General features: G+C 37.9%; 7 protein-coding genes across 15 annotated transcripts; 4 read left to right on the top strand and 3 right to left on the bottom strand.

The window, feature by feature from the left end:
- The first annotated feature begins 167 nt into the window (after positions 1 to 167).
- LOC103875281 (glyceraldehyde-3-phosphate dehydrogenase GAPA1, chloroplastic) lies at positions 168 to 2,077 on the top strand. Its single transcript, XM_009153787.3, has 4 exons — positions 168 to 429; positions 520 to 627; positions 809 to 1,113; positions 1,199 to 2,077. Exons 1-4 carry the CDS (start codon positions 388 to 390, stop codon positions 1,944 to 1,946), a joined length of 1,203 nt encoding a protein of 400 aa, XP_009152035.2. The 5' UTR covers positions 168 to 387; the 3' UTR covers positions 1,947 to 2,077.
- Positions 1,980 to 4,877, bottom strand: LOC103875282 (probable magnesium transporter NIPA8). Of its 2 annotated transcripts, none has more exons than XM_009153788.3 (13): positions 4,637 to 4,877; positions 4,399 to 4,539; positions 4,251 to 4,332; positions 4,108 to 4,169; positions 3,934 to 4,019; positions 3,779 to 3,852; positions 3,599 to 3,701; positions 3,395 to 3,523; positions 3,207 to 3,306; positions 2,978 to 3,097; positions 2,685 to 2,848; positions 2,498 to 2,597; positions 1,980 to 2,395 (listed from the first exon to the last, which is right to left on the bottom strand). In XM_009153788.3, exons 2-13 carry the CDS (start codon positions 4,489 to 4,491, stop codon positions 2,168 to 2,170), a joined length of 1,341 nt encoding a protein of 446 aa, XP_009152036.1. In that variant the 5' UTR covers positions 4,492 to 4,539; positions 4,637 to 4,877; the 3' UTR covers positions 1,980 to 2,167. The 2 variants fall into 2 exon arrangements, with proteins under 2 accessions (XP_009152036.1, XP_033128602.1); XM_033272711.1 differs by having other exon boundaries at positions 4,399 to 4,532; positions 4,637 to 4,840.
- On the top strand, positions 4,828 to 19,249 carry LOC103875283 (DNA cross-link repair protein SNM1). Of its 3 annotated transcripts, XM_033272705.1 has the most exons (10): positions 4,904 to 5,130; positions 16,873 to 17,532; positions 17,609 to 17,848; positions 17,920 to 18,064; positions 18,152 to 18,286; positions 18,376 to 18,442; positions 18,515 to 18,592; positions 18,675 to 18,727; positions 18,805 to 18,941; positions 19,048 to 19,249. In XM_033272705.1, the coding sequence occupies exons 1-9, from the start codon at positions 5,006 to 5,008 to the stop codon at positions 18,901 to 18,903; spliced, it is 1,602 nt and encodes a 533-aa protein (XP_033128596.1). In that variant the 5' UTR covers positions 4,904 to 5,005; the 3' UTR covers positions 18,904 to 18,941; positions 19,048 to 19,249. The 3 variants fall into 3 exon arrangements, with proteins under 3 accessions (XP_033128597.1, XP_033128596.1, XP_033128595.1); XM_033272706.1 differs by having other exon boundaries at positions 4,828 to 5,039; positions 16,921 to 17,532; positions 18,376 to 18,592; XM_033272704.1 differs by having other exon boundaries at positions 18,376 to 18,592.
- On the top strand, positions 5,138 to 8,826 carry LOC103828732 (uncharacterized protein At3g43530-like). Of its 2 annotated transcripts, XM_033272708.1 has the most exons (6): positions 5,138 to 5,545; positions 5,720 to 5,896; positions 6,009 to 6,215; positions 6,324 to 7,025; positions 7,100 to 7,261; positions 7,333 to 8,826. In XM_033272708.1, exons 2-6 carry the CDS (start codon positions 5,735 to 5,737, stop codon positions 7,582 to 7,584), a joined length of 1,485 nt encoding a protein of 494 aa, XP_033128599.1. In that variant the 5' UTR covers positions 5,138 to 5,545; positions 5,720 to 5,734; the 3' UTR covers positions 7,585 to 8,826. The 2 variants fall into 2 exon arrangements, with proteins under 2 accessions (XP_033128599.1, XP_033128598.1); XM_033272707.1 differs by having other exon boundaries at positions 5,138 to 5,896.
- Positions 14,353 to 16,290, bottom strand: LOC108870614 (uncharacterized protein At3g43530-like). 2 transcript variants are annotated; one of them, XM_033272712.1, is made up of 4 exons: positions 15,983 to 16,290; positions 15,664 to 15,870; positions 14,852 to 15,553; positions 14,353 to 14,777 (listed from the first exon to the last, which is right to left on the bottom strand). In XM_033272712.1, exons 1-4 carry the CDS (start codon positions 16,196 to 16,198, stop codon positions 14,583 to 14,585), a joined length of 1,320 nt encoding a protein of 439 aa, XP_033128603.1. In that variant the 5' UTR covers positions 16,199 to 16,290; the 3' UTR covers positions 14,353 to 14,582. The 2 variants fall into 2 exon arrangements, 1 of the variants encoding a protein (XP_033128603.1); XR_004448354.1 differs by having other exon boundaries at positions 14,458 to 14,544; positions 14,616 to 15,553.
- Positions 19,250 to 19,463: 214 nt separating the features above from the next.
- On the bottom strand, positions 19,464 to 21,244 carry LOC103875280 (nudix hydrolase 13, mitochondrial). 4 transcript variants are annotated; one of them, XM_009153783.3, is made up of 6 exons: positions 20,732 to 21,127; positions 20,584 to 20,638; positions 20,304 to 20,418; positions 20,145 to 20,228; positions 19,901 to 20,050; positions 19,464 to 19,829 (listed from the first exon to the last, which is right to left on the bottom strand). In XM_009153783.3, exons 1-6 carry the CDS (start codon positions 20,787 to 20,789, stop codon positions 19,650 to 19,652), a joined length of 642 nt encoding a protein of 213 aa, XP_009152031.1. In that variant the 5' UTR covers positions 20,790 to 21,127; the 3' UTR covers positions 19,464 to 19,649. The 4 variants fall into 4 exon arrangements, with proteins under 4 accessions (XP_009152031.1, XP_009152033.1, XP_033128606.1 ...); XM_009153785.3 differs by having other exon boundaries at positions 20,584 to 20,666; positions 20,732 to 21,124; XM_033272715.1 differs by lacking the exons at positions 20,584 to 20,638; positions 20,732 to 21,127 and adding an exon at positions 21,186 to 21,244.
- A 1,573-nt stretch (positions 21,245 to 22,817) lies between these two features.
- Positions 22,818 to 25,627, top strand: LOC103875279 (nodulation receptor kinase). The gene is made up of 8 exons (XM_009153781.3): positions 22,818 to 23,429; positions 23,662 to 23,874; positions 23,962 to 24,167; positions 24,249 to 24,375; positions 24,489 to 24,563; positions 24,634 to 24,817; positions 24,894 to 25,026; positions 25,097 to 25,627. The coding sequence occupies exons 2-8, from the start codon at positions 23,721 to 23,723 to the stop codon at positions 25,349 to 25,351; spliced, it is 1,134 nt and encodes a 377-aa protein (XP_009152029.1). The 5' UTR covers positions 22,818 to 23,429; positions 23,662 to 23,720; the 3' UTR covers positions 25,352 to 25,627.
- Positions 25,628 to 25,753: the final 126 nt, after the last annotated feature.

The following is a 25,753-nucleotide window of genomic DNA, read 5'->3' as shown; positions in this document are numbered from 1 at the left end:
ATTATGTTATATTCTAAAGTGGTGTAATTTGATTAAAATAACTAATTTACTATGTAGTAGTACTTTATAGAATTTGACTCTATTTTAAAAGAAGAAAAAAAAAATTAGTAAATGTCAATCAAAAGCCTTATCTATATTAGACCATGACCACACAGACACGTTGAAGAGACTTGTGAAAATGTGATCATATATAAATGTGAGAAGATTACAAAGAAAGTGATTTGATAACAACCACAACCATACAAACGAGTAACAAAAGCTATCCAAAATCTAATCTTCTTTGCCTTCATTTCCTTTTACTATATATTACCACCTCTCTGCTTCACATCTTCCTTCTTTCATCTGCTGTTACAACCTTAACTTTGTTGATCCTGTCTGGTCACCACCATGGCTTTAGCTACTTTCTCTGTCCCCAAACCATCTCTTCAGGTTACCTCCCTTCTGATGATGATATTGTCTCTTACTACTTACTGGCTCTTTACAAGTTGAGTAGACGTGTTTGTGTTTTGTTGTCTTCAGGGTTTCACTGACTTCTCAGGATTGAGAAGCTCCTCTGCATCACTTCCCTTCGGCAAGAAACTTTCTTCCGATGAGTTTGTTTCCGCTGTCACTTTCCAGACCTCTGCAGTGAGTTCTCTGTTTTCCCCCAGCATTATCTGTAGCTTTCATGTTATGTTTTATCTCTTATGACATGTTTATATCAAGAAACAGAATGTATGTTGATAGATTGGACATGTTCTGCGACCAGACCAGCATCTGTTTCGATGTTTTGTAAACCATTTAGATGTTTTTCTGTGCATGTTGCTAGATGGGAAGCAGTGGTGGATACAGGAAAGGTGTGACCGAGGCTAAACTTAAGGTGGCTATCAATGGATTCGGTAGGATCGGGAGGAACTTCTTGAGATGCTGGCACGGCCGTAAGGACTCTCCTTTTGATGTCATTGCCATTAACGACACCGGCGGTGTCAAGCAGGCTTCTCATCTCCTTAAATACGACTCTACTCTCGGAATCTTTGACGCTGACGTGAAACCTTCTGGAGACGCTGCCCTCTCTGTTGATGGAAAGATCATCAAAGTTGTGTCTAACCGCAACCCGTCTCTTCTCCCCTGGAAGTAAGTCAACAATACAATGCAGTTCTTTGTCTGAAACTTGATCAGTCTGATAAATCATTTGATGTTGGTGGTTGATTGTTCTTAGGGAGTTAGGAATCGACATTGTCATTGAAGGGACCGGAGTGTTTGTGGATAGAGAAGGTGCAGGAAAACACATTGAAGCTGGAGCCAAGAAGGTTATCATTACAGCTCCAGGCAAAGGAGACATTCCAACATACGTTGTTGGTGTCAATGCCGATGCTTACAACCCCGACGAACCGATCATCAGCAATGCGTCTTGCACTACCAACTGTCTTGCTCCCTTTGTCAAAGTTCTTGACCAGAAGTTCGGTATCATAAAAGGTACAATGACAACGACTCACTCTTACACCGGTGACCAGAGGTTACTAGACGCTAGCCACCGTGACCTAAGGAGAGCAAGAGCAGCTGCTTTAAACATCGTTCCCACATCCACAGGAGCAGCTAAAGCAGTGGCTCTCGTGCTCCCTAACCTCAAAGGGAAACTCAACGGAATCGCTCTCCGTGTACCGACACCGAACGTCTCAGTGGTGGATCTTGTTGTGCAGGTCACCAAGAAGACTTTCGCTGAGGAGGTTAACGCTGCTTTCAGAGAATCCGCAGAGAAAGAGCTTAAAGGTATCCTTGAAGTCTGCGATGAGCCGCTTGTGTCTGTTGATTTCAGATGCTCAGATGTGTCGTCCACCATTGATTCTTCGCTCACTATGGTGATGGGAGATGATATGGTTAAGGTGATTGCTTGGTATGATAACGAATGGGGCTACTCGCAGAGAGTTGTTGATTTGGCTGACATTGTTGCCAACAATTGGAAGTGATTTTGTATTTTGAAATCAAAACTCTTTATAACAGGTCTCAAACAATAATAATAATAATATACAGAGATGTAATGTTATACATTTTGGTTTTTTCTTTTGCAAGAATACACAATCGTGCAATGGTTTTTCTTTTTTTGCTACTAAAGCCATATATATGATAAAGAGAAGAATGTACCTGAGAAACTGTTTCATTAGCTCTCTTGTTTTTTTAACTAATCTACTTAAGCCTTTGAAGGGTGATGATGATGAGATGTCTTTTCAAGCATTCTTGTTCCTTCTTCTTCCATGGCTAGTTTGCTCCATCCTGATCCTCTCATGGACAGAATCTTAGCCCGTTCGAGTCCGTTTCCTCTGAACCCCGTAATCTTTGAAGATACCATTGGCATGACGAGAATAGCAGATGCGTTTATAGAGTCTTCGCCAAAGCCCAATGCTGCTAAACAAGCACTCTACAACACAAAACAAAGAAAAGAAGAGTTAAAAACTTTTTGTTTTAGTAGTGTTCATAAAGCTTTACTAGTGAAGATGTTTTGGCTTTGGGGGGCGGGTACCTTTGTCTTGGCAAATAGATCAGTTGCTTTCATATACATTCCTTGTACGACTACTCTTGTGTCTTTGCTATGCCCATCTTCAGACGATTGTGATATCAACCTGTTTAAAAAAACATCAAAATGTCAAATATAGCTAATTTTATTAAAAGGTTCTGAATTAATGATCTAACAAGTACGCGTTACTAACCTGTCCTCCTCGGATGGCACGTCAGAGGACACTATTGAGTCAAGAGAAGATGTATTGTCTTTTGATTCGTTGCCTCTTGTATCATCAGGTGCTAGTAAAGATATGCCTATGAATACGCATAGCATTCCTGATATGAACATTGTTGTTCTTAGCGCATCGAAAACCTGTTTAAAGAAGAAGAAAATGATAAGCTTGATGATAAAAGATGGCCAAACTAATCTTCTTAGATCCCTTCTTAGCCCGAAGTCAAAGAAAAGAGAGGAATAGCGTGAAAATTAAGAGAATAAATGAACCTGAAACTCTTGAAAGTATATGAATCCTGTACAAATGGAGAAGAAAGTCCAAGCAATCTGAAACATTGGAACTATAAGAATTGCATCATATAGAGATAATCCTTCATTTAATCTTGTCATCTGCAAGAGAAGCACATAAAAGACATTTTTACTTTAGTAACTGCATTGTCTCAAAGTTATTTTAGTAACTTCATTGCAGAAAAGAATTTCATCAGCTTTAAGGCTTTACCCAGAATCCAGCTGTACTAAGGAATAAAAGAAGCATAGAGTATGTGAACCAGCTGTGCAATTGATAGCTACTAGACATGGCCAATCTCAGCAAGTTTGAGCTGCAAAATGAAACTAATATAAGCACTTGAAGTCAAGGGCATAACTTCTCAGTTTATTCAAGTAAAGCCAGCAGATTTACAAACTCACAGTGACTTGGCGAATAAAACCGAACATGATCCTATAGCACCAGAGACAACAGCATATGAGAAAGGAAGCAACATTTTCCAGTAGGAGCTAATCTCTTGTCCAGGTGTAGATAACAAAACTTCTCCCTTCCTGAATATTCCGATTAAAGATATCAAGAAAGAGGACAGATAGTTGAAAGACTAGAGTTTCAAATGCAAGACGCACCTATAGAGGAAATGGTTTACGGCTACGATTAAAATCAAAATCCCACAGTATACTAAGAATGTGGCATTGCTGTATTTTTCTGCCAACTGTTCGGGTGTGAAAACTGAGCACAGAAGACTTGCATATTAGTTCACGCCTTGTGAACAAAAAAAAAAAAACTCTCGGTTCAAGAACAGTTACCTGGTGACTGATGATTACCAAATGCTACCAGGAAAACGTTTCCAAGAACTATAAAGGCTGTAGCGACAAGTACTCTGTAAGAAAGGCATACCAAAGATATTAGAAGAGGGAGGCATTAAGTAAATTAAAGATTGCAGATAGGATGGTTGACGTACTTGACAGTCACCATTTTGTTCAATACAACATAAGCAAACGCTATGTTGGATACAAACTGAATGGATCCAAGAGCTGCTAGAAGCGACTGCAAAGAGAGTAGTACGTCAAGGTAAGAAAACCAAAAGAGAAAATGTTATTAGTGCAAGTAGGGAGTGTTTAACAAATGACTCAACCTGAGCAGCATAACCAAACGAAATGAAATTGAGGCAGTTCCCAAGAAGAAAGACAAGGATCCCTATAAGTATCCAACAACATAAAGCTCAGAACTAGCTTCCTCATTAATGGGAAAGAAAAGGTTTAAGACCCAAAGCAATACCAACTCTCCATGTCTGAAAATGTATAATAGGCTTCAACGGCGTCTTTCCTCCACCACCATCCTGTAAAGCTAACCTCTCTCTCTGACATTACACACAAACAAAGTAAGATTCACGAGATCAAATGTAAGCAAAGAGGCAAATGCAGACCTCGTTATGTCCCAATTTGAGAAGGTTAGTGCCGAAATTAATAGCAACGCTTCCAAAAATATTGATGAAAGCTCCGATGACCCACTCTCCCATGTTTAAAGAACGGTGACGGGTCAATTAAGGATCATCTAAAGCTGCAAACTTTGAGCAAAAAAAGACACAAGGTTGCTGCTTTGTCAAGACACATAAAAGAGATCATATGTTTTCTTGAATCTTTGTATTGAAACAAAGATCAAACCTGCAAGGAGGAGAGGGTAGAAGAGAGCTTCTTCTTGTTCAGATCCAGATTGATTCTCTTAACAGCAAGAGCAGATTACAAGTCCTCCTCTCCCAACAAGAAAATGAAAAAAAAAACTATTTAAGAAAAAAATGGTTTTAGCTTCTTTTTTTTTCCTTTTGACCAAAAAACACAATGGCGTCGAGGAGAAGGGAGGATAAAAATTGGATCTTTTTTCTCTCAAATGGAAAGTTCTAATGTTAAATAAAAAAGATTTGAATTTTCGTGAGGAAAGGTCCCAATCGCCGAGAAAACTCCCAACGACGGTGACGGGTTAAAGGAGGAAGACGACGACGACGAGGAGGACGATGAGGATGAGATTCGATTCAAATGTTGATGATTGGGCCCCCCCTCCCCCCTTTGTGTATGTTATTATCTGTCTTCTTTCTGCTCCTCACGTTTTGTTGGGCTTTCCTTTTTTACCTTTTTTACCCCTCTCTCTCTCTAGCCGACACATCCGGACTTTATTCTCAGACGCCCCTGGGACCTTTGAAAAGCTCTAACTTCTCCCATCATTAAAATATAATTTGTTTTCTATTTTTTTTTAAATACAAAAACGTGTTAAATACATATACAACCCTAACTAAATCAGATAATTACATAATCCAACCACCCAAACCCGACCCATCCAAACACATATGGGTATAACCCAGTTCATAAACTTAAACGATGCGTTTCAGTTTCTTCTCTCTTCTCTCTCTTTTTTTCGTGTTCTCCCCCCTTTTCTTTTGATTCCCAGAAACGACGACAAAGAGGCTCCCTCTTGTCTTCTCTCCAACAAAAACCCTAAATCGAGACTCATCGTTTCTTCTCCTTTCTTCTTCTTCCTCTGTTTTAATCAAGACTCTCAAATCGACATTCTTCATCTTTGTAAGTAATTTCTTAACCTTGATTTCGTTTTGTTTGATATTTATGTCAGATAAAAATTAGGGGAAATTGAAGATTAATTTGATTGAATGAATGGTTTTTAGATTACATAAAGTAATTATTCTGGATTGTACATGAATGTGTGTTGTTTGTGTTATTTTATTTTTGGATGTTCAGAGGAAGGAGGAGATAATGGCAGGCAAGCATGGAAGAAAAAAATCGACTCAGAAGAAAAGTGAGAACTCCACAAGAGCCCGAGAAAACGTTGCTCCTGTTGTAAAAGAGCATGTGGAAGAGCAATCTGACAGGAACAATAGTGATGATCTCTCTCCTGATCTGTGTGAACCCTCTGAGGTATAATATTATTTTGGTTTTACTAGAAAAGGAGAAATAAAAATCATGGTGAAGTTTTATTGAGCTATTGCATATAAAGTAATTGAGTTGTTTTGATTAACATCTTGTACAGAAAATAAAGGGTCGAAAAAGAAAGAATCCATCTAGTTTTTCCGGTGGAGTCTCCACTAGAACTAGAGCTAGAAAGGCAGTCTCAGATGAGAATGAGCCGGTTGGAGAAGATGTAGTCCATGAAGAGAGTACTCGAGTGAGAGAAAAGACTGCAGTTTCGCTCTCACTTGATTCTGAAAGTGAAGACATGTCTGCTGTATCATCTAAGGTAATTTTTTTTTGCAATTTATACTAATCATTGTTTGTGAGAAAGTATAATAGTTTTAGTAGTAATAAATGACTAATACATATATATATATATATATTATGGTTGCAGGCAAGGCAACCACCGCAGCCCCTTGAATTTTATTTCAAGAGCACTGAGTTTACGAAGACTTGCAAGATTCAGACCAAGTGCTCTGTGAAGGACACAGTCGACGTGATTAAGAAGCTGAAGGAGGAAGTTAAATGTTTCACAAGCCATCCTCAGTTTCGTCATTTCTTCCACATGCCTTCTGAAAAATACTTGAAGCTCCAAGCAATGTGGATGTTACTGATGCGCACCATTCGTACTGAAAAAGAAGAAGATGTTGCATGGTTTGGCGTGAATGGTGTGCCCATCCGCTATTCTATGAGGGAGCATGCCCTCATCTCTGGCTTAGACTGCCATGAGTATCCGAGGAAATATTTGAAGCTCGGGGGTACTAAGTTTGTAGATTATTACTTTGGTGGACTAAAGAAGATCACCATAACAGATGTGGAGCAGAAGTTGTTGTCTATGAAGACGGCATGTAATGATAGATTGAAGATGGCTGTTTTGTTCTTTCTTGGTCGGGTTATCAGAGGACAGGCAAAGGATACCGGACCAGTAGACCCGTTCATCTTAAGGGTTGTGGATGATTTGGAAGCTTGCAAAACATTTCCTTGGGGTCGTCTAACATTTGAGGATGCAGTAAAGAACATCAAGCATATGATGGAGCTTTTGAAGGGTGAAGTGCACCCGGCATGCGGCTTTCCTGGATTTGTAATTCCGTTACAGGTAAAGCATACAATTTAGTAAAATATTAGTTGTTTTATAACCAGAGATCTGATACTGTGACAATATTTGGGTAGGTTTTGGCTTTTGAGTGTATTCCTAAGCTGGGAAAAAAATTTAGACTCTCTGCAGACAGTCCCTGTGAAGATTGTCCTAGGATGTGCAAGAGCCGGTTTACCAAGAGTAGCATGAAGGGTTATCCTTTAGAAGATATATATACTGCTCTTGGAAAAACAAAGGTATATGTATATACTCTTTTTAGTAGAAACTAGAAGAATATAAACTGATCTTACTGATTATTTTTTTTCAGGTTATTAACAGTGTGTTGGTTCCAACTCTGGGTGAGGAAACTTTGTTGGCTCGCATCATTGATGAGGAGCCAGAGTATAATCCTGAGGGTAGCGCAAGTGATACATGGAACCACTGGTTAGTTGTGAAGGAGAAGAAAATTTGGTGGAAAGAACTTTATGAGCAAGATACTGGTGCACGAGTGTTTACAAAGCAGAAAGACAAAGTTATATCAGTAATCCTAGTAGTCCAAATAACACAATCAAACACCTGAACCCGAAGCACTTCCACATTCAAAATATGCTGCCATACCTTCTCCTCTGGTTCTCCCCGTGCCTCTGGCTTTTCCTCTGCCACTCCCTTTGCCTCTTTTTCCTCTTCCACGAGATTCTCCTGCTGATGGAAACCTTGTTTGTTGTAGTCTTCCTTTCTTGACATCATAATCCGGAGGAAGTACTTTCAGTGCTCTAACTTCTTCTGGTATAACCCAATCAGACATATGAGGAACAGGATATATTGTCCTATGATAAGCCAAAGCCCATAGCTCAACCCAATAATACTTAGTACAATACTCAGATAAATGGAGTTCCCTTCCCGCTTTATCAGTCATGAATGTGGCAGCGGCTACAGCATGAACACATGGGTATTTGTCTTTATCAAATTGCTCACAGCTGCAAGTGAACATAGCCATATCAACGGTATAAACCTTCCCATCACTACCTTTCACACTGTACTCAAGATGGAAACTGTTTAACTCATCAACCTCAAGAAACCCTCCATCAACACATCTTTTGGACATTTCTGTTTCCACAATAGGCACAAGCTTTAGTGTAGGTGGTATCTCAGCTGCCTCTTTCCTATGTTTATTAAACCATTCAGCCATTTTTGCAATGATGACATCAAACATTGGTAGCAAGGTGAACTTTCTTGCTTCCTTAATTACACCATTAAAAGATTCCACTGAATTGGTGGTGTCAACATTGTACCTATCTCCTTCAAAGTAACATCTAGCCCATTTCCTCTCTTCAACATTTTTGTCAAGATACTCCGCTGCAGAAGGATACCTTCTGCGAAAAGCATCATAAAGGTTCAAGAACTCAGACACTGTATAAGCGTGTGCGCACTCCATAAACTTAAATGCACAAGTGTCTCTGTGGTTACGGACGTGGCCTTTAACATTTTGAGACAAATGCCATATACAATACCCATGAGCGGCCTGAGGGAACACTGCACCTACTGCATTGATCAAGCTTTTGTTTCTATCTGAAAGAAATACCAATCCCGGGACATCTCCTATCACTGATTTCAACTGTTCCATAAACCACATCCAGCTATCATTTTTTTCACCATCTGCTACACCGAAAGCAATTGGGTAGGTGTGATGATCAGGATCCTGAGCAGCCGCAACAAATAGAACTCCACCATAAACATTCTTGAGGTGTGTTGCATCCACAATGAGGACTTTCCTCATCGCGCTGAACCCTTCTATGCTAGCTCTCAAGGCAAAAAACAGATACTTAAATTTGTTGGCCTCATCCACTACCACACGAGTTACAGTGTCAGGATTCGTCTTTTCGAGCATGTACATGTAACTGTGTAATAAAGAAAAGCTCTCTTCTGGACTTCCTCGCACTTCATTAGCAGCTTGTCTTCTTCCTCTCCATGCTGTTGGGTATGATACATGCACACCAATCCTACGATGAACCAAATCGACCAGAGTAGTGGGAACTGGTGTGTCAAAACTACCGGGATAATCTTGAGCCAACATAGCCGCAACGATTTGTGGTGTGCCTCTCCTTCTATTAGGCAGTGTTCTTGTCGTAACAACAGAACATGTATGCTGCTTGATGTAACTTCTAACCGTCCAACGATCTGAGTTCACTAGCTTTGCAACTCGCACAAACCACTTGCAGCCGTCTTTTGCTCCTCGGCATTTTATCACATACCTCACTCTGTCCGACTTAATTATGTCATACTCAAAACATTTCTGATGAGAAGCCGTCTGAATATGAACTTGTGCTTCCTCCTTAGATCTAAATTCTTGGTTTAAAACCAAATCCATACCATCATCCCGAGTCTTATAAACAACAGGTGTGACTTCAACTGATGGTCTTACTTCTGTATCTCCAAACACATGCTCATCTCTTTCGGTTAAATTCTCATGCATCGCAACGTCTTCGTAGAATGTGAGCACACCATCATTACCATCTCTCTCAGTACCATATTCATCAGTACCATATTCTTCACCACCCTCTGTATCAGGAGCCTCTCTATCAGTAGCATCTCTATCAGTAGCCTCTCTATCAGTAGTCTCTCTATCGGATAGACCGGCATAGGCATCAGTTTCATCATTATCTTCTAAAAGTTGCACTTCTTCATTCGTTTTGTATATATCATTGCTGAACTCCACATGTAGAACACTTCTACACTGCTCATGATTTACTTGCAGTAAATATCCAAACACGTCTTCATCATTCCAGATATATGATGGCTTGTTCGAATTCAACACCATTGGGAAGTAACTAATCCTCGCTTCCATCTTAGATTCATCTACCATGATCTTTCTGAAAATACGCTCAACCAAACAAGTGTATGTCACCTCCTCCACTGATTTTTTCAACACAATCGTGTGAATTTCATCTTCACCTTCACCATCTCCTGATATCCATTTTATTTCAGCCCCATCTTTCATATAATATCCCCCGTAATCAAAACAAATGATTGTGCAATGCGGATTTTGCATTTTTCCTGAAATAAAATGGAATTATCATAAAAATTATCAATATTAAGGCAAATATTTCATTCTCACACCCTACAGTCCTCTCTCGCTAATACTAGTTCTTTTAAATCTACAAACAAAGTAATACCAGTAATACTAGTAGAACTAGTAAACATAGTAGTATCAGTAATACCAGTAAATCTATTTTTTCTTAGTAAAACTAGTTATCTTTGTAATACCCAGAAATTGTCCTTCCACTAACTAATAAACTATTAAAGACGAATTTGTTCGGATATTTACTCTATCTTAATGAGATTAAAAGGAATTAACAAATAAAAATCATCAAAAACAGACTTAAATATATATATATATATATATATATATATATATATATATATATATATCTCCATCTAAAACCCATAAACATAGTTTCATGAGTACATTTTTAACATTACCTATCATATACACTACATTTAAATGATATTTTTTTAAACATTTAATCAGAAAAGTACATAAAATAACCTAATATCAACTAACACAGTATTCAAAATCGTCCTTAAAATCTCAAATTTTTCATGAAATCTTATATTTTAAACATTACCCATGATATATGCTATATTTAAATGATATTTCTTAAAAAAAATCATCAAAAACGAACTTTAAATACCTGTTTTAGAAGCTTCAAAATCGCCTATGGAAAATAAAGAAGAAGAGCTGTACGTACGAGGAGCAGTGGGAGAGTGAAGACATGTGGGGCCATCTTCAATTTCATTGGTTAAGGTTGTTTGTGGGCCATGATGGTGGTTGATTTATTTAATTCAAGATATAAATGTTATGAGGTGGATGATATATAATAAATAAATGAAAGGTTAGTTTAGGGTTTGCAAATACAAAAGGGTATTGAGAATAGAGAGGGGATATGGAGAATAGATATTTTCCAATAAGGGCGTCTGAGAATAAACTCCTATATCATCCACCTCATAACATTTATATCTTGAATTAAATAAATCAACCACCATCATGGCCCACAAACAACCTTAACCAATGAAATTGAAGATGGCCCCACATGTCTTCACTCTCCCACTGCTCCTCGTACGTACAGCTCTTCTTCTTTATTTTCCATAGGCGATTTTGAAGCTTCTAAAACAGGTATTTAAAGTTCGTTTTTGATGATTTTTTTTAAGAAATATCATTTAAATATAGCATATATCATGGGTAATGTTTAAAATATAAGATTTCATGAAAAATTTGAGATTTTAAGGACGATTTTGAATACTGTGTTAGTTGATATTAGGTTATTTTATGTACTTTTCTGATTAAATGTTTAAAAAAATATCATTTAAATGTAGTGTATATGATAGGTAATGTTAAAAATGTACTCATGAAACTATGTTTATGGGTTTTAGATGGAGATATATATATATATATATATATATATATATATATATATATATATATATTTAAGTCTGTTTTTGATGATTTTTATTTGTTAATTCCTTTTAATCTCATTAAGATAGAGTAAATATCCGAACAAATTCGTCTTTAATAGTTTATTAGTTAGTGGAAGGACAATTTCTGGGTATTACAAAGATAACTAGTTTTACTAAGAAAAAATAGATTTACTGGTATTACTGATACTACTATGTTTACTAGTTCTACTAGTATTACTGGTATTACTTTGTTTGTAGATTTAAAAGAACTAGTATTAGCGAGAGAGGACTGTAGGGTGTGAGAATGAAATATTTGCCTTAATATTGATAATTTTTATGATAATTCCATTTTATTTCAGGAAAAATGCAAAATCCGCATTGCACAATCATTTGTTTTGATTACGGGGGATATTATATGAAAGATGGGGCTGAAATAAAATGGATATCAGGAGATGGTGAAGGTGAAGATGAAATTCACACAATTGTGTTGAAAAAATCAGTGGAGGAGGTGACATACACTTGTTTGGTTGAGCGTATTTTCAGAAAGATCATGGTAGATGAATCTAAGATGGAAGCGAGGATTAGTTACTTCCCAATGGTGTTGAATTCGAACAAGCCATCATATATCTGGAATGATGAAGACGTGTTTGGATATTTACTGCAAGTAAATCATGAGCAGTGTAGAAGTGTTCTACATGTGGAGTTCAGCAATGATATATACAAAACGAATGAAGAAGTGCAACTTTTAGAAGATAATGATGAAACTGATGCCTATGCCGGTCTATCCGATAGAGAGACTACTGATAGAGAGGCTACTGATAGAGATGCTACTGATAGAGAGGCTCCTGATACAGAGGGTGGTGAAGAATATGGTACTGATGAATATGGTACTGAGAGAGATGGTAATGATGGTGTGCTCACATTCTACGAAGACGTTGCGATGCATGAGAATTTAACCGAAAGAGATGAGCATGTGTTTGGAGATACAGAAGTAAGACCATCAGTTGAAGTCACACCTGTTGTTTATAAGACTCGGGATGATGGTATGGATTTGGTTTTAAACCAAGAATTTAGATCTAAGGAGGAAGCACAAGTTCATATTCAGACGGCTTCTCATCAGAAATGTTTTGAGTATGACATAATTAAGTCGGACAGAGTGAGGTATGTGATAAAATGCCGAGGAGCAAAAGACGGCTGCAAGTGGTTTGTGCGAGTTGCAAAGCTAGTGAACTCAGATCGTTGGACGGTTAGAAGTTACATCAAGCAGCATACATGTTCTGTTGTTACGACAAGAACACTGCCTAATAGAAGGAGAGGCACACCACAAATCGTTGCGGCTATGTTGGCTCAAGATTATCCCGGTAGTTTTGACACACCAGTTCCCACTACTCTGGTCGATTTGGTTCATCGTAGGATTGGTGTGCATGTATCATACCCAACAGCATGGAGAGGAAGAAGACAAGCTGCTAATGAAGTGCAAGGAAGTCCAGAAGAGAGCTTTTCTTTATTACACAGTTACATGTACATGCTCGAAAAGACGAATCCTGACACTGTAACTCGTGTGGTAGTGGATGAGGCCAACAAATTTAAGTATCTGTTTTTTGCCTTGGGAGCTAGCATAGAAGGGTTCAGCGCGATGAGGAAAGTCCTCATTGTGGATGCAACACACCTCAAGAATGTTTATGGTGGAGTTCTATTTGTTGCGGCTGCTCAGGATCCTGATCATCACACCTACCCAATTGCTTTCGGTGTAGCAGATGGTGAAAAAAATGATAGCTGGATGTGGTTTATGGAACAGTTGAAATCAGTGATAGGAGATGTCCCGGGATTGGTATTTCTTTCAGATAGAAACAAAAGCTTGATCAATGCAGTAGGTGCAGTGTTCCCTCAGGCCGCTCATGGGTATTGTATATGGCATTTGTCTCAAAATGTTAAAGGCCACGTCCGTAACCACAGAGACACTTGTGCATTTAAGTTTATGGAGTGCGCACACGCTTATACAGTGGCTGAGTTCTTGAACCTTTATGATGCTTTTCGCAGAAGGTATCCTTCTGCAGCGGAGTATCTTGACAAAAATGTTGAAGAGAGGAAATGGGCTAGATGTTACTTTGAAGGAGATAGGTACAATGTTGACACCACCAATTCAGTGGAATCTTTTAATGGTGTAATTAAGGAAGCAAGAAAGTTCACCTTGCTACCAATGTTTGATGTCATCATTGCAAAAATGGCTGAATGGTTTAATAAACATAGGAAAGAGGCAGCTGAGATACCACCTACACTAAAGCTTGTGCCTATTGTGGAAACAGAAATGTCCAAAAGATGTGTTGATGGAGGGTTTCTTGAGGTTGATGAGTTAAACAGTTTCCATCTTGAGTACAGTGTGAAAGGTAGTGATGGGAAGGTTTATACCGTTGATATGGCTATGTTCACTTGCAGCTGTGAGCAATTTGATAAAGACAAATACCCATGTGTTCATGCTGTAGCCGCTGCCACATTCATGACTGATAAAGCGGGAAGGGAACTCCATTTATCTGAGTATTGTACTAAGTATTATTGGGTTGAGCTATGGGCTTTGGCTTATCATAGGACAATATATCCTGTTCCTCATATGTCTGATTGGGTTATACCAGAAGAAGTTAGAGCACTGAAAGTACTTCCTCCGGATTATGATGTCAAGAAAGGAAGACTACAACAAACAAGGTTTCCATCAGCAGGAGAATCTCGTGGAAGAGGAAAAAGAGGCAAAGGGAGTGGCAGAGGAAAAGCCAGAGGCACGGGGAGAACCAGAGGAGAAGGTATGGCAGCATATTTTGAATGTGGAAGTGCTTCGGGTTCAGGTGTTTGATTGTGTTATTTGGAGTACTAGGATTACTGATATAACTTTGTCTTTCTGCTTTGTAAACACTCGTGCACCAGTATCTTGCTCATAAAGTTCTTTCCACCAAATTTTCTTCTCCTTCACAACTAACCAGTGGTTCCATGTATCACTTGCGCTACCCTCAGGATTATACTCTGGCTCCTCATCAATGATGCGAGCCAACAAAGTTTCCTCACCCAGAGTTGGAACCAACACACTGTTAATAACCTGAAAAAAAATAATCAGTAAGATCAGTTTATATTCTTCTAGTTTCTACTAAAAAGAGTATATACATATACCTTTGTTTTTCCAAGAGCAGTATATATATCTTCTAAAGGATAACCCTTCATGCTACTCTTGGTAAACCGGCTCTTGCACATCCTAGGACAATCTTCACAGGGACTGTCTGCAGAGAGTCTAAATTTTTTTCCCAGCTTAGGAATACACTCAAAAGCCAAAACCTACCCAAATATTGTCACAGTATCAGATCTCTGGTTATAAAACAACTAATATTTTACTAAATTGTATGCTTTACCTGTAACGGAATTACAAATCCAGGAAAGCCGCATGCCGGGTGCACTTCACCCTTCAAAAGCTCCATCATATGCTTGATGTTCTTTACTGCATCCTCAAATGTTAGACGACCCCAAGGAAATGTTTTGCAAGCTTCCAAATCATCCACAACCCTTAAGATGAACGGGTCTACTGGTCCGGTATCCTTTGCCTGTCCTCTGATAACCCGACCAAGAAAGAACAAAACAGCCATCTTCAATCTATCATTACATGCCGTCTTCATAGACAACAACTTCTGCTCCACATCTGTTATGGTGATCTTCTTTAGTCCACCAAAGTAATAATCTACAAACTTAGTACCCCCGAGCTTCAAATATTTCCTCGGATACTCATGGCAGTCTAAGCCAGAGATGAGGGCATGCTCCCTCATAGAATAGCGGATGGGCACACCATTCACGCCAAACCATGCAACATCTTCTTCTTTTTCAGTACGAATGGTGCGCATCAGTAACATCCACATTGCTTGGAGCTTCAAGTATTTTTCAGAAGGCATGTGGAAGAAATGACGAAACTGAGGATGGCTTGTGAACCATTTAACTTCCTCCTTCAGCTTCTTAATCACGTCGACTGTGTCCTTCACAGAGCACTTGGTCTGAATCTTGCAAGTCTTCGTAAACTCAGTGCTCTTGAAATAAAATTCAAGGGGCTGCGGTGGTTGCCTTGCCTGCAACCATAATATATATATATATATATATGTATTAGTCATTTATTACTACTAAAACTATTATACTTTCTCACAAACAATGATTAGTATAAATTGCAAAAAAAAATTACCTTAGATGATACAGCAGACATGTCTTCACTTTCAGAATCAAGTGAGAGCGAAACTGCAGTCTTTTCTCTCACTCGAGTACTCTCTTCATGGACTACATCTTCTCCAACCGGCTCATTCTCATCTGAGACTGCCTTTCTAGCTCTAGTTCTAGTGGAGACTCCACCGGAAAAACTAGATGGATTCTTTCTTTTTCGACCCTTTATTTTCTGTACAAGATGTTAATCAAAACAACTCAATTACTTTATATGCAATAGCTCAATAAAACTTCACCATGATTTTTATTTCTCCTTTTCTAGTAAAACCAAAATAATATTATACCTCAGAGGGTTCACACAGATCAGGAGAGAGATCATCACTATTGTTCCTGTCAGATTGCTCTTCCACATGCTCTTTTACAACAGGAGCAACGTTTTCTCGGGCTCTTGTGGAGTTCTCACTTTTCTTCTGAGTCGATTTTTTTCTTCCATGCTTGCCTGCCATTATCTCCTCCTTCCTCTGAACATCCAAAAATAAAATAACACAAACAACACACATTCATGTACAATCCAGAATAATTACTTTATGTAATCTAAAAACCATTCATTCAATCAAATTAATCTTCAATTTCCCCTAATTTTTATTTGACATAAATATCAAACAAAACGAAATCAAGGTTAAGAAATTACTTACAAAGATGAAGAATGTCGATTTGAGAGTCTTGATTAAAACAGAGGAAGAAGAAGAAAGGAGAAGAAACGATGAGTCTCGATTTAGGGTTTTTGTTGGAGAGAAGACAAGAGGGAGCCTCTTTGTCGTCGTTTCTGGGAATCAAAAGAAAAGGGGGGAGAACACGAAAAAAAGAGAGAGAAGAGAGAAGAAACTGAAACGCATCGTTTAAGTTTATGAACTGGGTTATACCCATATGTGTTTGGATGGGTCGGGTTTGGGTGGTTGGATTATGTAATTATCTGATTTAGTTAGGGTTGTATATGTATTTAACACGTTTTTGTATTTAAAAAAAAATAGAAAACAAATTATATTTTAATGATGGGAGAAGTTAGAGCTTTTCAAAGGTCCCAGGGGCGTCTGAGAATAAAGTCCGATGATATATAATAAATAAATGAAAGGTTAGTTTAGGGTTTGCAAATACAAAAGGGTATTGAGAATAGAGAGGGGATATGGAGAATAGATATTTTCCAATAAGGGCGTCTGAGAATAAACTCCGACACATCCTTTGGCGGGTTAAAGTTGACCCTTTTGACCTTTCGTTGTCCCAGAAACATAAGAAAAATGGATGCTTTTGTTGAAGACGACGACAACGGTCTTGGGGAAGAAGAAGGGTTTAGTTTCTATGACGATGATGTTGTTGAAGACGGTTTTGCTTCTGATTTCTACAAGGCAGGTTCTGATTGGTCGTGTTTGTTGGAAGGAGACGAAGAGACAGACAAGGTTACTCCCGAGAGTAAGAAGATGAAACAATCCAACTTGTTTGAGGTTTGGGGTTTACAGAAGTTTACTCCTCCTGAGAGTAATAAGAAGAAGACAACGAAACAAACCGACTTGTTTCAGGTTTGGGGTTTGCAAAAGCCTTCTCCTTCCACTTCATCTTCGTCCAAAAAGACGAGTACTGCTTCACGAAAGAGGGTTAGAGACTCTCCATGGGCCAATGACACGCCTCGGCAATGCCCTTTTTACAAGAAACTTCCAGGAACACCGTTTACTGTTGATGCCTTTCGCTATGGTTGTGTTCAAGGCTGTTCTGCTTACTTCCTCACTCACTTTCACGCTGATCATTACATTGGTCTCACTAAAGCTTGGTCTCACGGTCCCATTTACTGCTCCTCCCTCACTAGTCGTCTTCTCAGACTTAGTCTCTCTGTTAACCCCTCGTGAGTGCATCATTTATCCTTTCATGTTTGTGTGTTTAGTTTTTCTGTGGGGTGATTCTCTCTGTGTGTTGTGAAGGTTTATCCATCCGTTGGAGCTAGATGTGGAGTACACTATTAACGGGGTCATAGTCACTTTAATTGAAGCTAATCATTGCCCTGGTGCTGCCCTTATTCACCTTCGTCTCTTGGATGGAACATGTTATCTGCATACTGGAGATTTCAGAGCTTCTAAACAGATGCAAACTCATCCTCTCCTCTTTAACCGACGAGTTCATGTGCTGTATTTGGATACAACCTATTGCAATCCCAGATACAAGTGAGATAAAGAATTTTCAAAGAATAGAACTTATGCTGGATTTGATCTATTGTTTTTATGTCTTTGTTCAGATTCCCCTCTAAAGAAGATGTGTTAAGTTATGTTGTGAGAATCACAAAGGAGTTCCTGAGGAAGCAACCGAGGACTCTGATTGTGGTTGGTTCTTATAGCATTGGAAAAGAATGTGTTTATCTAGCTATTGCCAAAGCACTTGGGGTATATATAAGTTGCTGGAGCCATTCTCTTTTCTCTTATCCATCTTTTTTCTGGACTTTGTAAGTTCTAACCTCGTGGGGTTATCAGGTTAAGGTATTTGCAAATGCTTCAAGAAGACGGATACTGGAATCTTTTGGATGGGATGATATTTCAAAGAGTCTTTGCACAGATGGGAAAGCCACATGTCTTCATGTTCTGCCTATGTCAGCATTGAAATTTGAAGTATTTCTCTGAAACCAAGATGCTTATTTCATGTATTGCTTATGTCAATCTCTCATGATCTTATCTCTGTTCTGATAATTTCTCTGAAGAGACTAGATGAACACTTGAAGGTTTATAGAGAACAGTATGGAGCAGTTTTGGCATTTAGGCCCACAGGTGGATTTTTTTCATTTGCCTTGCAGTTTTTGATTAAACCATTGGTTACGAAAAGTGAAGTTTGGTTTTCAGGTTGGACATACTCCGAGAAGGTAGGTGAACACCTTGATATGATAAGGCCAACTTCTAGGGGGAAAGTTACTATTTATGGTGAGTTTCATTGTTGTAATGCACATTCTCTATGGGCTGCAAGTATCATGTCTGACAGTCTGTTCTTATTTTATCTTTGTAGGGGTTCCATATAGTGAGCATTCAAGCTTCACAGAACTTCGTGAGTTTGTTCAAGTGCGTAACATGAATGTTGTTGTTATCTATTTGTGTCTGTCGTGGATAGGTTTAACACTTCTTTCATTTTCACACAGTTTTTAAGGCCAGATAAGATTATTCCTACAGTGAATATCTCTAATGCTGAGAGCCGCGAGAAAATGCAGTCATGTTTCAGAGAATGGCTCAGACGCTGAGATTCAACTTTAGGTTGATGGATGATTGCTTCCTATTGGTAAGAAAACGATCTAGCTTTACGTAAAAATCTAAAGATTATCCTATTGGTAAGAACACTAATAACTTTGGAGGTTCTAGCTGTAATACTTGTTTTTTATTTGCAGTTATGTATTTCTCACTGAAGCTTGTAGAGATGCTTGATGCTTCCGTAACATCATTATTGCAACTGTAGAGTTGAAGTGCTGTCTTGATTATTCTCTTGTAATCTTGTATATCTTCAACTGTGTAATTCTTTTAGTTATGATGATTGGTAAAGAAAAGGTTTTAGCGGAACAAATCTTTCTATATGTTACAGTTACTTCTTTACCTAGAAGAATGATTAGCATCAAGCTGCATTACGCAAGATTACCAAATCAGATAGAACGGAGAGAGAGATCTAAACTCTGGGGGTAGAGGAGTGCCATTAACCTCACTGAGGTTGTCTTTTTGAGTTTTTGTCTAGTGGTTGTCGCTGTTGTTCTTTCAGACAACAGGAGACAGAAGAACCCATAGATACAATGGCAGAAAGCATCTAAGACAATAGTCAATAACAGCCTCTAAATATATGTTTTTCTATTCATCACATTTGAGTCACATGGTAACAAACAATGGAACAAGTTAAGTCATTAGCTTCTCATGTTTTAACTTTGTTTACAGAAGAAGCTTCTCAACAATCCATACTACACAACAACTGAACAAGTTTGATATGCCTAAAAGAGAAATGAAACTAGTTAACTACAAAGCAGTACCGAGAATCGAATTGACGTTCTCCTCGCTTTGAAATGCCTGAAGGGGAAAGAGACTCTTCTTTTGTACTTCCATCTTCTGTCATTACTCTTAGAAACTCTTCAAGAGCACTCTGCATCCACTCATACCGACACAGTTCCAAAGCTTCTTTAACATTCAGCTGTGAGTTTATAGTACCCCTTATCAGAACATATACGACAGAGACAAAAGCAAAAGAGTTGTGCAGCTTACCCATCTCCTCTCGCGGTTTTCTTGCTCTGGCCATGCCGCAAGTTCTTCCTTAACCTCTAAAGCAAACATGTAACCTTTGCATCCACCACAACATTCAGCTTCCTCACAACTACTCTTGCTTCTAAATTCCCAAACTCCTAATGGATCTTCCTATAGACACAAAAACAAAACCAGACCAAAAGACAATTCAGTCTAACCAAAATCTATTCAAGAAGTAACTTTTGATGAAGAAGAAGGAACATACTCTTAGTATTCCTTTAACTCCTGCTTCTTCCATGGCTTCACGAGAAGCAGCTTCAAGAACAGTTTCATCATCTTCCCATCCTCCCTAAATGATACAAAAAGTGATTAGTTTCAAAAGGCATCAAAATGAACCAATTAATTGAGGAGAAAAGAAAAAAACCTTTGGGAAGACAAGATCGTGTCGGTTAGGAGATGAAACCATGAGAACTTGAAGCTTGTTTTCAAGGTCAACACTTGAGTCCTCTTCATCTTTCACCAGTCTATACGGAATGCATCTGTCATCATATTCGAGTTTCTTTCTAATTATTGATTTGCAATATTGAAATTCCATTAAAAAAAAACAAACCAATCAAAGCACATCACATCATATCAAGAAAGACTCAAACATTGATAAAGTCAACCAAAACACACTAAACTAAAAAATAAAAAGGATGTTGTACCCAGAAACAAGACGGAAGTTGTTGTCATAACGTTGACGGTCTCGTCCTGTACGTGCTGAAAGATTCGACATTTTGATAAAAACCTGTGACGTGGATGAAACTAATTACGAAGAAAATGCAGCTTCTAAGCTTTGAAGAAAAAACAAACCAAAAGATCTTGTCTTTTGTCTGTTGGTGTCAGCAAGAAACATCAACATAGCTTCCATGACGCATCATCTTCTTCAACAAAGTTCATCTTTTTCTTTACCCAGAGCTAAAGAAGAGAGAGAGAGCAAAAAGAAACTGAAACCCAAACGAAAAAAATGGTAAAGAAAGGAACGGCTCTGGTTTGTCTTGCTATCTATAGTAAAGGAAGAAGCTGAGATTATTCCGGGAAAGAGCTGACGAAAGTGAGAGAGAGAGAGACAGAGCATTCAATTAAATTCAATTCTTTATTAACCCACCCATCTCCTTCTTTCACGTTTCTGTTAGTGTTTATTTTTTACTACATTACTAGCTAGGGGTCGGCCCGTGCTAGATATTTGATATTTCCATAATTTATCGAACCCCACCAAAGATAATCAAATCATAAACTTGGATAGAGCTAGAAAATGCTCTCTCACCTGGCTCGTTGACTAGAGCCTATAGAAAGAAACATAACCGTGTATTAACATGGAAGCCTCTGCAACATCGATATCTTTTCTGAACTTTTCATATAAAGAACAAAAAAGGAGTACAGAAAAGAAACACTATACCAAACTAAAACCAAGTTTATCCGATTTAATTAGTTGGTAATCTTGTCTTTTTTAGTAGCTCACATAAACCGGGTGAAGCCACGATCAAACCCGGATTACTGAACGGCCCAATAAGTTAGGCTATAAAGCCCATGCATCATGTATATGGTTAATTCAAATTATTGGGCCTCTTATGGGCCTTTTGAAAAATGATAAGACGGTTGGTGCAGAACATGATTAATGTTTTATTTTTTTGCAGTCACTTTTCAATCATTTCCAGTTTGTATCATTTATTCATGATGGCCACGACCGCCGCTTCAATCATTGGTCTCGTTTCAAAATTTTCATTTTTTTCCTTCTTTTAAATATAGAGGAATTCAATAAAAAGTCAAAACAAATGTTAAACGCAGATTGACGATGAAACGCGAAACGCGAAACGCAGATCGTGGAAATGTGTGTTGAAACGTTAGCGTCACTAACTAACGGGTATATATAAAAGAAAGAGTAGAAGCAAATGTCTATACAGCTGGCCTATGGGTCCCTTGACCCCACCTTTCTACTCTGTCGATGTAGAATGTGGTCCTACTCCTAATTATTTAATTAAATAAAAAAGCGAGTTTGTTGAATTGTTTATTATTTAAAGAATATTTTTATGAATGTTTGTTCGCTGGATATCTATTTTATCATTAATAACAACGTTATTTTTAAAATTTTGCTTTTTTAATCAGCATTTTACAATTAGTGCCAGATAAAACAACACTTTGCTCCTACTTTAAAAACCTCTTTAAAAACACAGTACAAAGTTGTCTTTTTCGATTATAGTGGTTGCGTTCAAGTTTCAATGAGTAACACTCCAAATTTTAAAACAATTAATATTTTGAAAATACTATGCAGAACTGTACAAATAGTCAAATTAGCTATAACATAAATGGTAAAATTGTGAAGCAGATTTTTTTTTGATTCAACTGAAAAAAGTAGAACATAATACTATACTTCGTAATAACATCGCAAATTATCAATACAAGAATTTAATTATAAAACAATTAATATTTTGAAAAAAAAACAACTAATTAAGAAAATAATTATTTAATTAATTTGGATATAAATACACATCTGTCAATGGTTGCTTATTACAGTAATAAACGAGCAGAAAAAAATTATTGACATTCAAGAAAAAAAATCATTTTTACCTGTACTATTAACACTCGAGTTAAAAAAAATCTCTAGACTCATTTATTAGTGTAAATAAAAAATTCATAAAATGAAAAAAAAAACATGCTAAAAAAGGAAACAGAGAAAAAAAAAGAGTAAATTAGCTCAATATACAAAAAGAAGTGAGATACCATAGAGTTGAGGGAAAAAGGTGATGATGGGGGGAAAAAAAATGGGGGGAAATAGGGTATGGAGTGCAAATAGGGAATATGTTGTGTGTAGGGAGTACAAATTCTCAAAAAAAAACAGAGAGATTTGCGGAGTAAATAAAAGAGGGGGAGGCAGAAACAGAGTGAGGAGTGTGTTTATTTTTGCGGCGTCTGAAACTGAGTTACACGGCGGTTCAAGTTTCTTTCCTTCTTTTTTTGCAGACCCAAAAATAAAACAAATAAAATTCCTTTGGTTGGAATTGCAAACTGGCGAAGTGACCCACTTGTCTTCAAAGGGGTTCTCTCTTTTTATTCCCCCCCCACCACAAAAAAATTAAACAATGGGTGTGGTGGTTGTACAAGAGTAAAAACTCTCTAAAAATGTCACTTCCAAAGAGCATCTGAAAGAAAGAAACAGTAGTAAATAGTTTTGATTCTTGTTGTTGTTGTTGTTGGTTCACAGTAAGTAAAAGCTTCAGTCTCAAGAGAGAGAGAGAGAGAGAGTTGTTGTCTGAACGATGTCACTTTCTGTCGGCATTGTCTGCGTTCCAACACAATACTTAGTTCTAGAAGTTGCTGCAAAGATTTGATGTTTCAAACCTCTTCTCCATCTTCCATTTTCACACCCAAATCTTTCTTTTTTTTGTCTCATTTTTTCTGGGTTTGATTATTGAATCTGGCAAAAAGATTTGATCTTTCTCACATTGAATGTTGTTGTGGGGGTTCGCCGATGAAGTAGAGTAGAGAGTTCTTTTCCTGAAGATCTGTAAAGGTTTTTTCTTATTTATTTCCTCCTCCCTCTTTTAATTTCTTATTTATTACTGCATGTTTGATTTGATTGATTCAATTTTTTTTTACAAGTCGACACCTTTTTCATGTATGTATATCTACAACAGCTTTGTTTGCTTTTAGTTTTGTCTTCTTCTTTCTCCTCTTCTTTATAATCTCAATCGTATCTTCTTTTCCTCGCCGACATTCTCGTGTGTTTTTTTTTTAATCTACAGGGCTATCGCATGGTAGTAGTAGTAGCTTGGAGCATCGGAGAGACCATCTTTGTTTCCAAATGTCAGCAATTCCTGCAGCAGCCATTGGAGGTGCTGTTGGAGCTCTTGTCTTGATTGCTCTTTCGTTTTTTCTCATATGGTTTTGCATCTTCCGCCGCAAGAATGCGTCCAGAACTTCTGATGAGACAGGCTCTTCTGATCCATCTACTCAAGGTAATGTTTAAATCACAACTCCCATCACTTTCTCTCTCTCTCTCTCTATCTGTTGACTTTTCTTGGGTTCGAAATGATCTATTGAAGGAAGAAACGTTGCGATTGAGTTGTCAATGAGAGAAGCTAGAAGGTTTGAAATGGAGGAGCTTGCTCAAGCCACCAAGAGTTTCACCAATAAAAGCCTTATCGGTATTGGCAAGTTCGGAGAGGTTTACAAAGGTCTGCTTCAAGACGGTGTTCTTGTCGCTATCAAGAAAAGACCCGGCTTGCCTACACAAGAGTTCGTCAACGAGGTTTCTTATAATAACTCTTTCAATGTTTGGTTAGAACACAAGTGTTTTGACAAGGCTTTACAATGTATATTTTTTCTACAGGTTCGTTATCTTTCGTCTATCAATCATCGTAACCTTGTTACTCTTTTGGGTTATTGCCAAGAAAGCAACACGCAGTTTCTTGTCTACGAGTATGTTCCTAACGGAAGTGTTTCCAGTCACCTGTACGGTAACTCTCTGTCCTTTATTAGTGATTATTCTCTTTTTGGTCTTATAAATGAGTTTTGATTAGTGGGTTTTGGACAATGTAAGCATCAGCTTTGGATCTTGTCTTTTGATTAGGTGATGGTGGTAAAGTACCTGGTAATAGGCTAGAGTTCAGAAACAGGCTTGCTATATCTATAGGAGCAGCTAAAGGTAAAAACTTATGCTTCTTGAATCATATGCGTTCTTGTGTACTGATCTTGCTTGTGTTTTATATCTCTAGGCTTGGCACATCTCCACTCGCTGAGTCCTAGACTGATACACAAGGACTTCAAAACAGCTAATGTTCTTGTGGATGAGAACTTCATTGCTAAAGTTGCGGATGCAGGAGTCCGCAATTTCCTGGGAAGAGAGGATGTTGGTACATCGTCCAACGTTGTTGCAGACCAGATCTTCCTCTCCCCTGAGTAAATCTAGCTTCTCACCTCTTAGGCTCAACGTCTGTTGCATCCAAGTTTCTCAGATGTTTCTATTTTTGGGCAGGGTTCAAGAGTTCAGAAGATTTTCAGAGAAAAGTGATGTCTATGCTTTTGGGGTGTTCCTCTTGGAGTTAGTAAGTGGGAGAGAAGCATCAGAACCATCTCCTTCAAGCTCAACACAAACTCTTGTCGAATGGGTATGTAGTATGTAATCACAGAGAATGTTGCTAATGAAGTGTATTTTGAATCTCACTAATTGATTTGCAGATGCAAAGCATAACGGATTACACTGAGATACCAGGAATGATCGATGAGAGACTAGGTGGTACATACACAGCAGAAGGAGTGGAGGAGGTTATTACACTGACATTGACGTGTCTTGATGTCTCAAGTGAGAAGAGACCAACAATGAGTTATGTTGTGACAGAACTGGAGAGGATATTGGACAAAGAAGTGAGCTTGACAACAGTCATGGGTGAAGGTACCCCTACTGTTACTCTTGGAAGTCAGCTTTTTAAATGATCAAAAAAATTACATTTATATATACATATATATATATATATTTAAGAGGAGGATGAAGGAGAAGACTGATCAGCTGTTTATGTTAAGTGTATAAAGAACAGCTGAGCTATTATTATTTGTTTGTTTGTTTGTTTTTTTCCTCCTTTTTTCTACTTCCTTTGGAGGTTATTTTCAGCAATTTTTTTTAAAATGAGTGCAGAAAATATAACTTTGTAAAAAACATTATTTATTGATGATATAAAAAGGGAAGCAAAGAGTGTGGAATGTTGTGTGATTTCTCTCTGTTGTTGTTGTGTTAACAAGTCCATCTTTTAGCACTAGCAGAAAATCACTAGCTGTTACAGTAGATATAATAAAGTTTGGACCAACAAATTTACAGTGTCAGAAAATGTAAACTCCCTG

The sequence above is a fragment of the Brassica rapa genome, chromosome A06 (assembly GCF_000309985.2).
Source record: "Brassica rapa cultivar Chiifu-401-42 chromosome A06, CAAS_Brap_v3.01, whole genome shotgun sequence".
Taxonomy (NCBI): Eukaryota; Viridiplantae; Streptophyta; class Magnoliopsida; order Brassicales; family Brassicaceae; genus Brassica; species Brassica rapa.
Note: the sequence above shows the minus strand (reverse complement) of the source record. Positions and strands in the feature narration are given on the sequence as shown.

What these genes read in the sequence shown, in the direction of transcription:
- LOC103875282 (XM_009153788.3), bottom strand. Translation starts at nt 4,491, where the DNA reads ATGGGAGAGTGGGTCATCGGAGCTTTCATCAATATTTTTGGAAGCGTT. An exon ending in GTAAACCATTTCCTCTATAG is followed by an intron (nt 3,524 to 3,598) that starts GTGCGTCTTGCA and finishes CGGAATATTCAG; the next exon opens with GAAGGGAGAAGTTTTGTTAT. An exon ending in TATACTTTCAAGAGTTTCAG is followed by an intron (nt 2,849 to 2,977) that starts GTTCATTTATTC and finishes TTCTTTAAACAG; the next exon opens with GTTTTCGATGCGCTAAGAAC.
- LOC108870614 (XM_033272712.1), bottom strand. Translation starts at nt 16,198, where the DNA reads ATGTGTGTTGTTTGTGTTATTTTATTTTTGGATGTTCAGAGGAAGGAG. An exon ending in ATCTGTGTGAACCCTCTGAG is followed by an intron (nt 15,871 to 15,982) that starts GTATAATATTAT and finishes CATCTTGTACAG; the next exon opens with AAAATAAAGGGTCGAAAAAG. An exon ending in GATTTGTAATTCCGTTACAG is followed by an intron (nt 14,778 to 14,851) that starts GTAAAGCATACA and finishes ATATTTGGGTAG; the next exon opens with GTTTTGGCTTTTGAGTGTAT.
- LOC103875281 (XM_009153787.3), top strand. Translation starts at nt 388, where the DNA reads ATGGCTTTAGCTACTTTCTCTGTCCCCAAACCATCTCTTCAG. An exon ending in TCCCCAAACCATCTCTTCAG is followed by an intron (nt 430 to 519) that starts GTTACCTCCCTT and finishes TGTTGTCTTCAG; the next exon opens with GGTTTCACTGACTTCTCAGG. An exon ending in TCACTTTCCAGACCTCTGCA is followed by an intron (nt 628 to 808) that starts GTGAGTTCTCTG and finishes GCATGTTGCTAG; the next exon opens with ATGGGAAGCAGTGGTGGATA.
- LOC103875283 (XM_033272704.1), top strand. Translation starts at nt 5,006, where the DNA reads ATGTTGATGATTGGGCCCCCCCTCCCCCCTTTGTGTATGTTATTATCT. An exon ending in TCTCTCTCTCTAGCCGACAC is followed by an intron (nt 5,131 to 16,872) that starts ATCCGGACTTTA and finishes AAACTCCGACAC; the next exon opens with ATCCTTTGGCGGGTTAAAGT. An exon ending in TGTCAGCATTGAAATTTGAA is followed by an intron (nt 18,287 to 18,375) that starts GTATTTCTCTGA and finishes ATTTCTCTGAAG; the next exon opens with AGACTAGATGAACACTTGAA.
- LOC103828732 (XM_033272707.1), top strand. Translation starts at nt 5,681, where the DNA reads ATGTGTGTTGTTTGTGTTATTTTATTTTTGGATGTTCAGAGGAAGGAG. An exon ending in GATTTGTAATTCCGTTACAG is followed by an intron (nt 7,026 to 7,099) that starts GTAAAGCATACA and finishes ATATTTGGGTAG; the next exon opens with GTTTTGGCTTTTGAGTGTAT. An exon ending in CTGCTCTTGGAAAAACAAAG is followed by an intron (nt 7,262 to 7,332) that starts GTATATGTATAT and finishes ATTTTTTTTCAG; the next exon opens with GTTATTAACAGTGTGTTGGT.
- LOC103875279 (XM_009153781.3), top strand. Translation starts at nt 23,721, where the DNA reads ATGTCAGCAATTCCTGCAGCAGCCATTGGAGGTGCTGTTGGAGCTCTT. An exon ending in ATCTATAGGAGCAGCTAAAG is followed by an intron (nt 24,564 to 24,633) that starts GTAAAAACTTAT and finishes TTATATCTCTAG; the next exon opens with GCTTGGCACATCTCCACTCG. An exon ending in CAGATCTTCCTCTCCCCTGA is followed by an intron (nt 24,818 to 24,893) that starts GTAAATCTAGCT and finishes ATTTTTGGGCAG; the next exon opens with GGTTCAAGAGTTCAGAAGAT.
- LOC103875280 (XM_009153783.3), bottom strand. Translation starts at nt 20,789, where the DNA reads ATGGAAGCTATGTTGATGTTTCTTGCTGACACCAACAGACAAAAGACA. An exon ending in ACAAAAGACAAGATCTTTTG is followed by an intron (nt 20,639 to 20,731) that starts GTTTGTTTTTTC and finishes CGAATCTTTCAG; the next exon opens with CACGTACAGGACGAGACCGT. An exon ending in GAGTTAAAGGAATACTAAGA is followed by an intron (nt 20,051 to 20,144) that starts GTATGTTCCTTC and finishes TTGTGTCTATAG; the next exon opens with GAAGATCCATTAGGAGTTTG.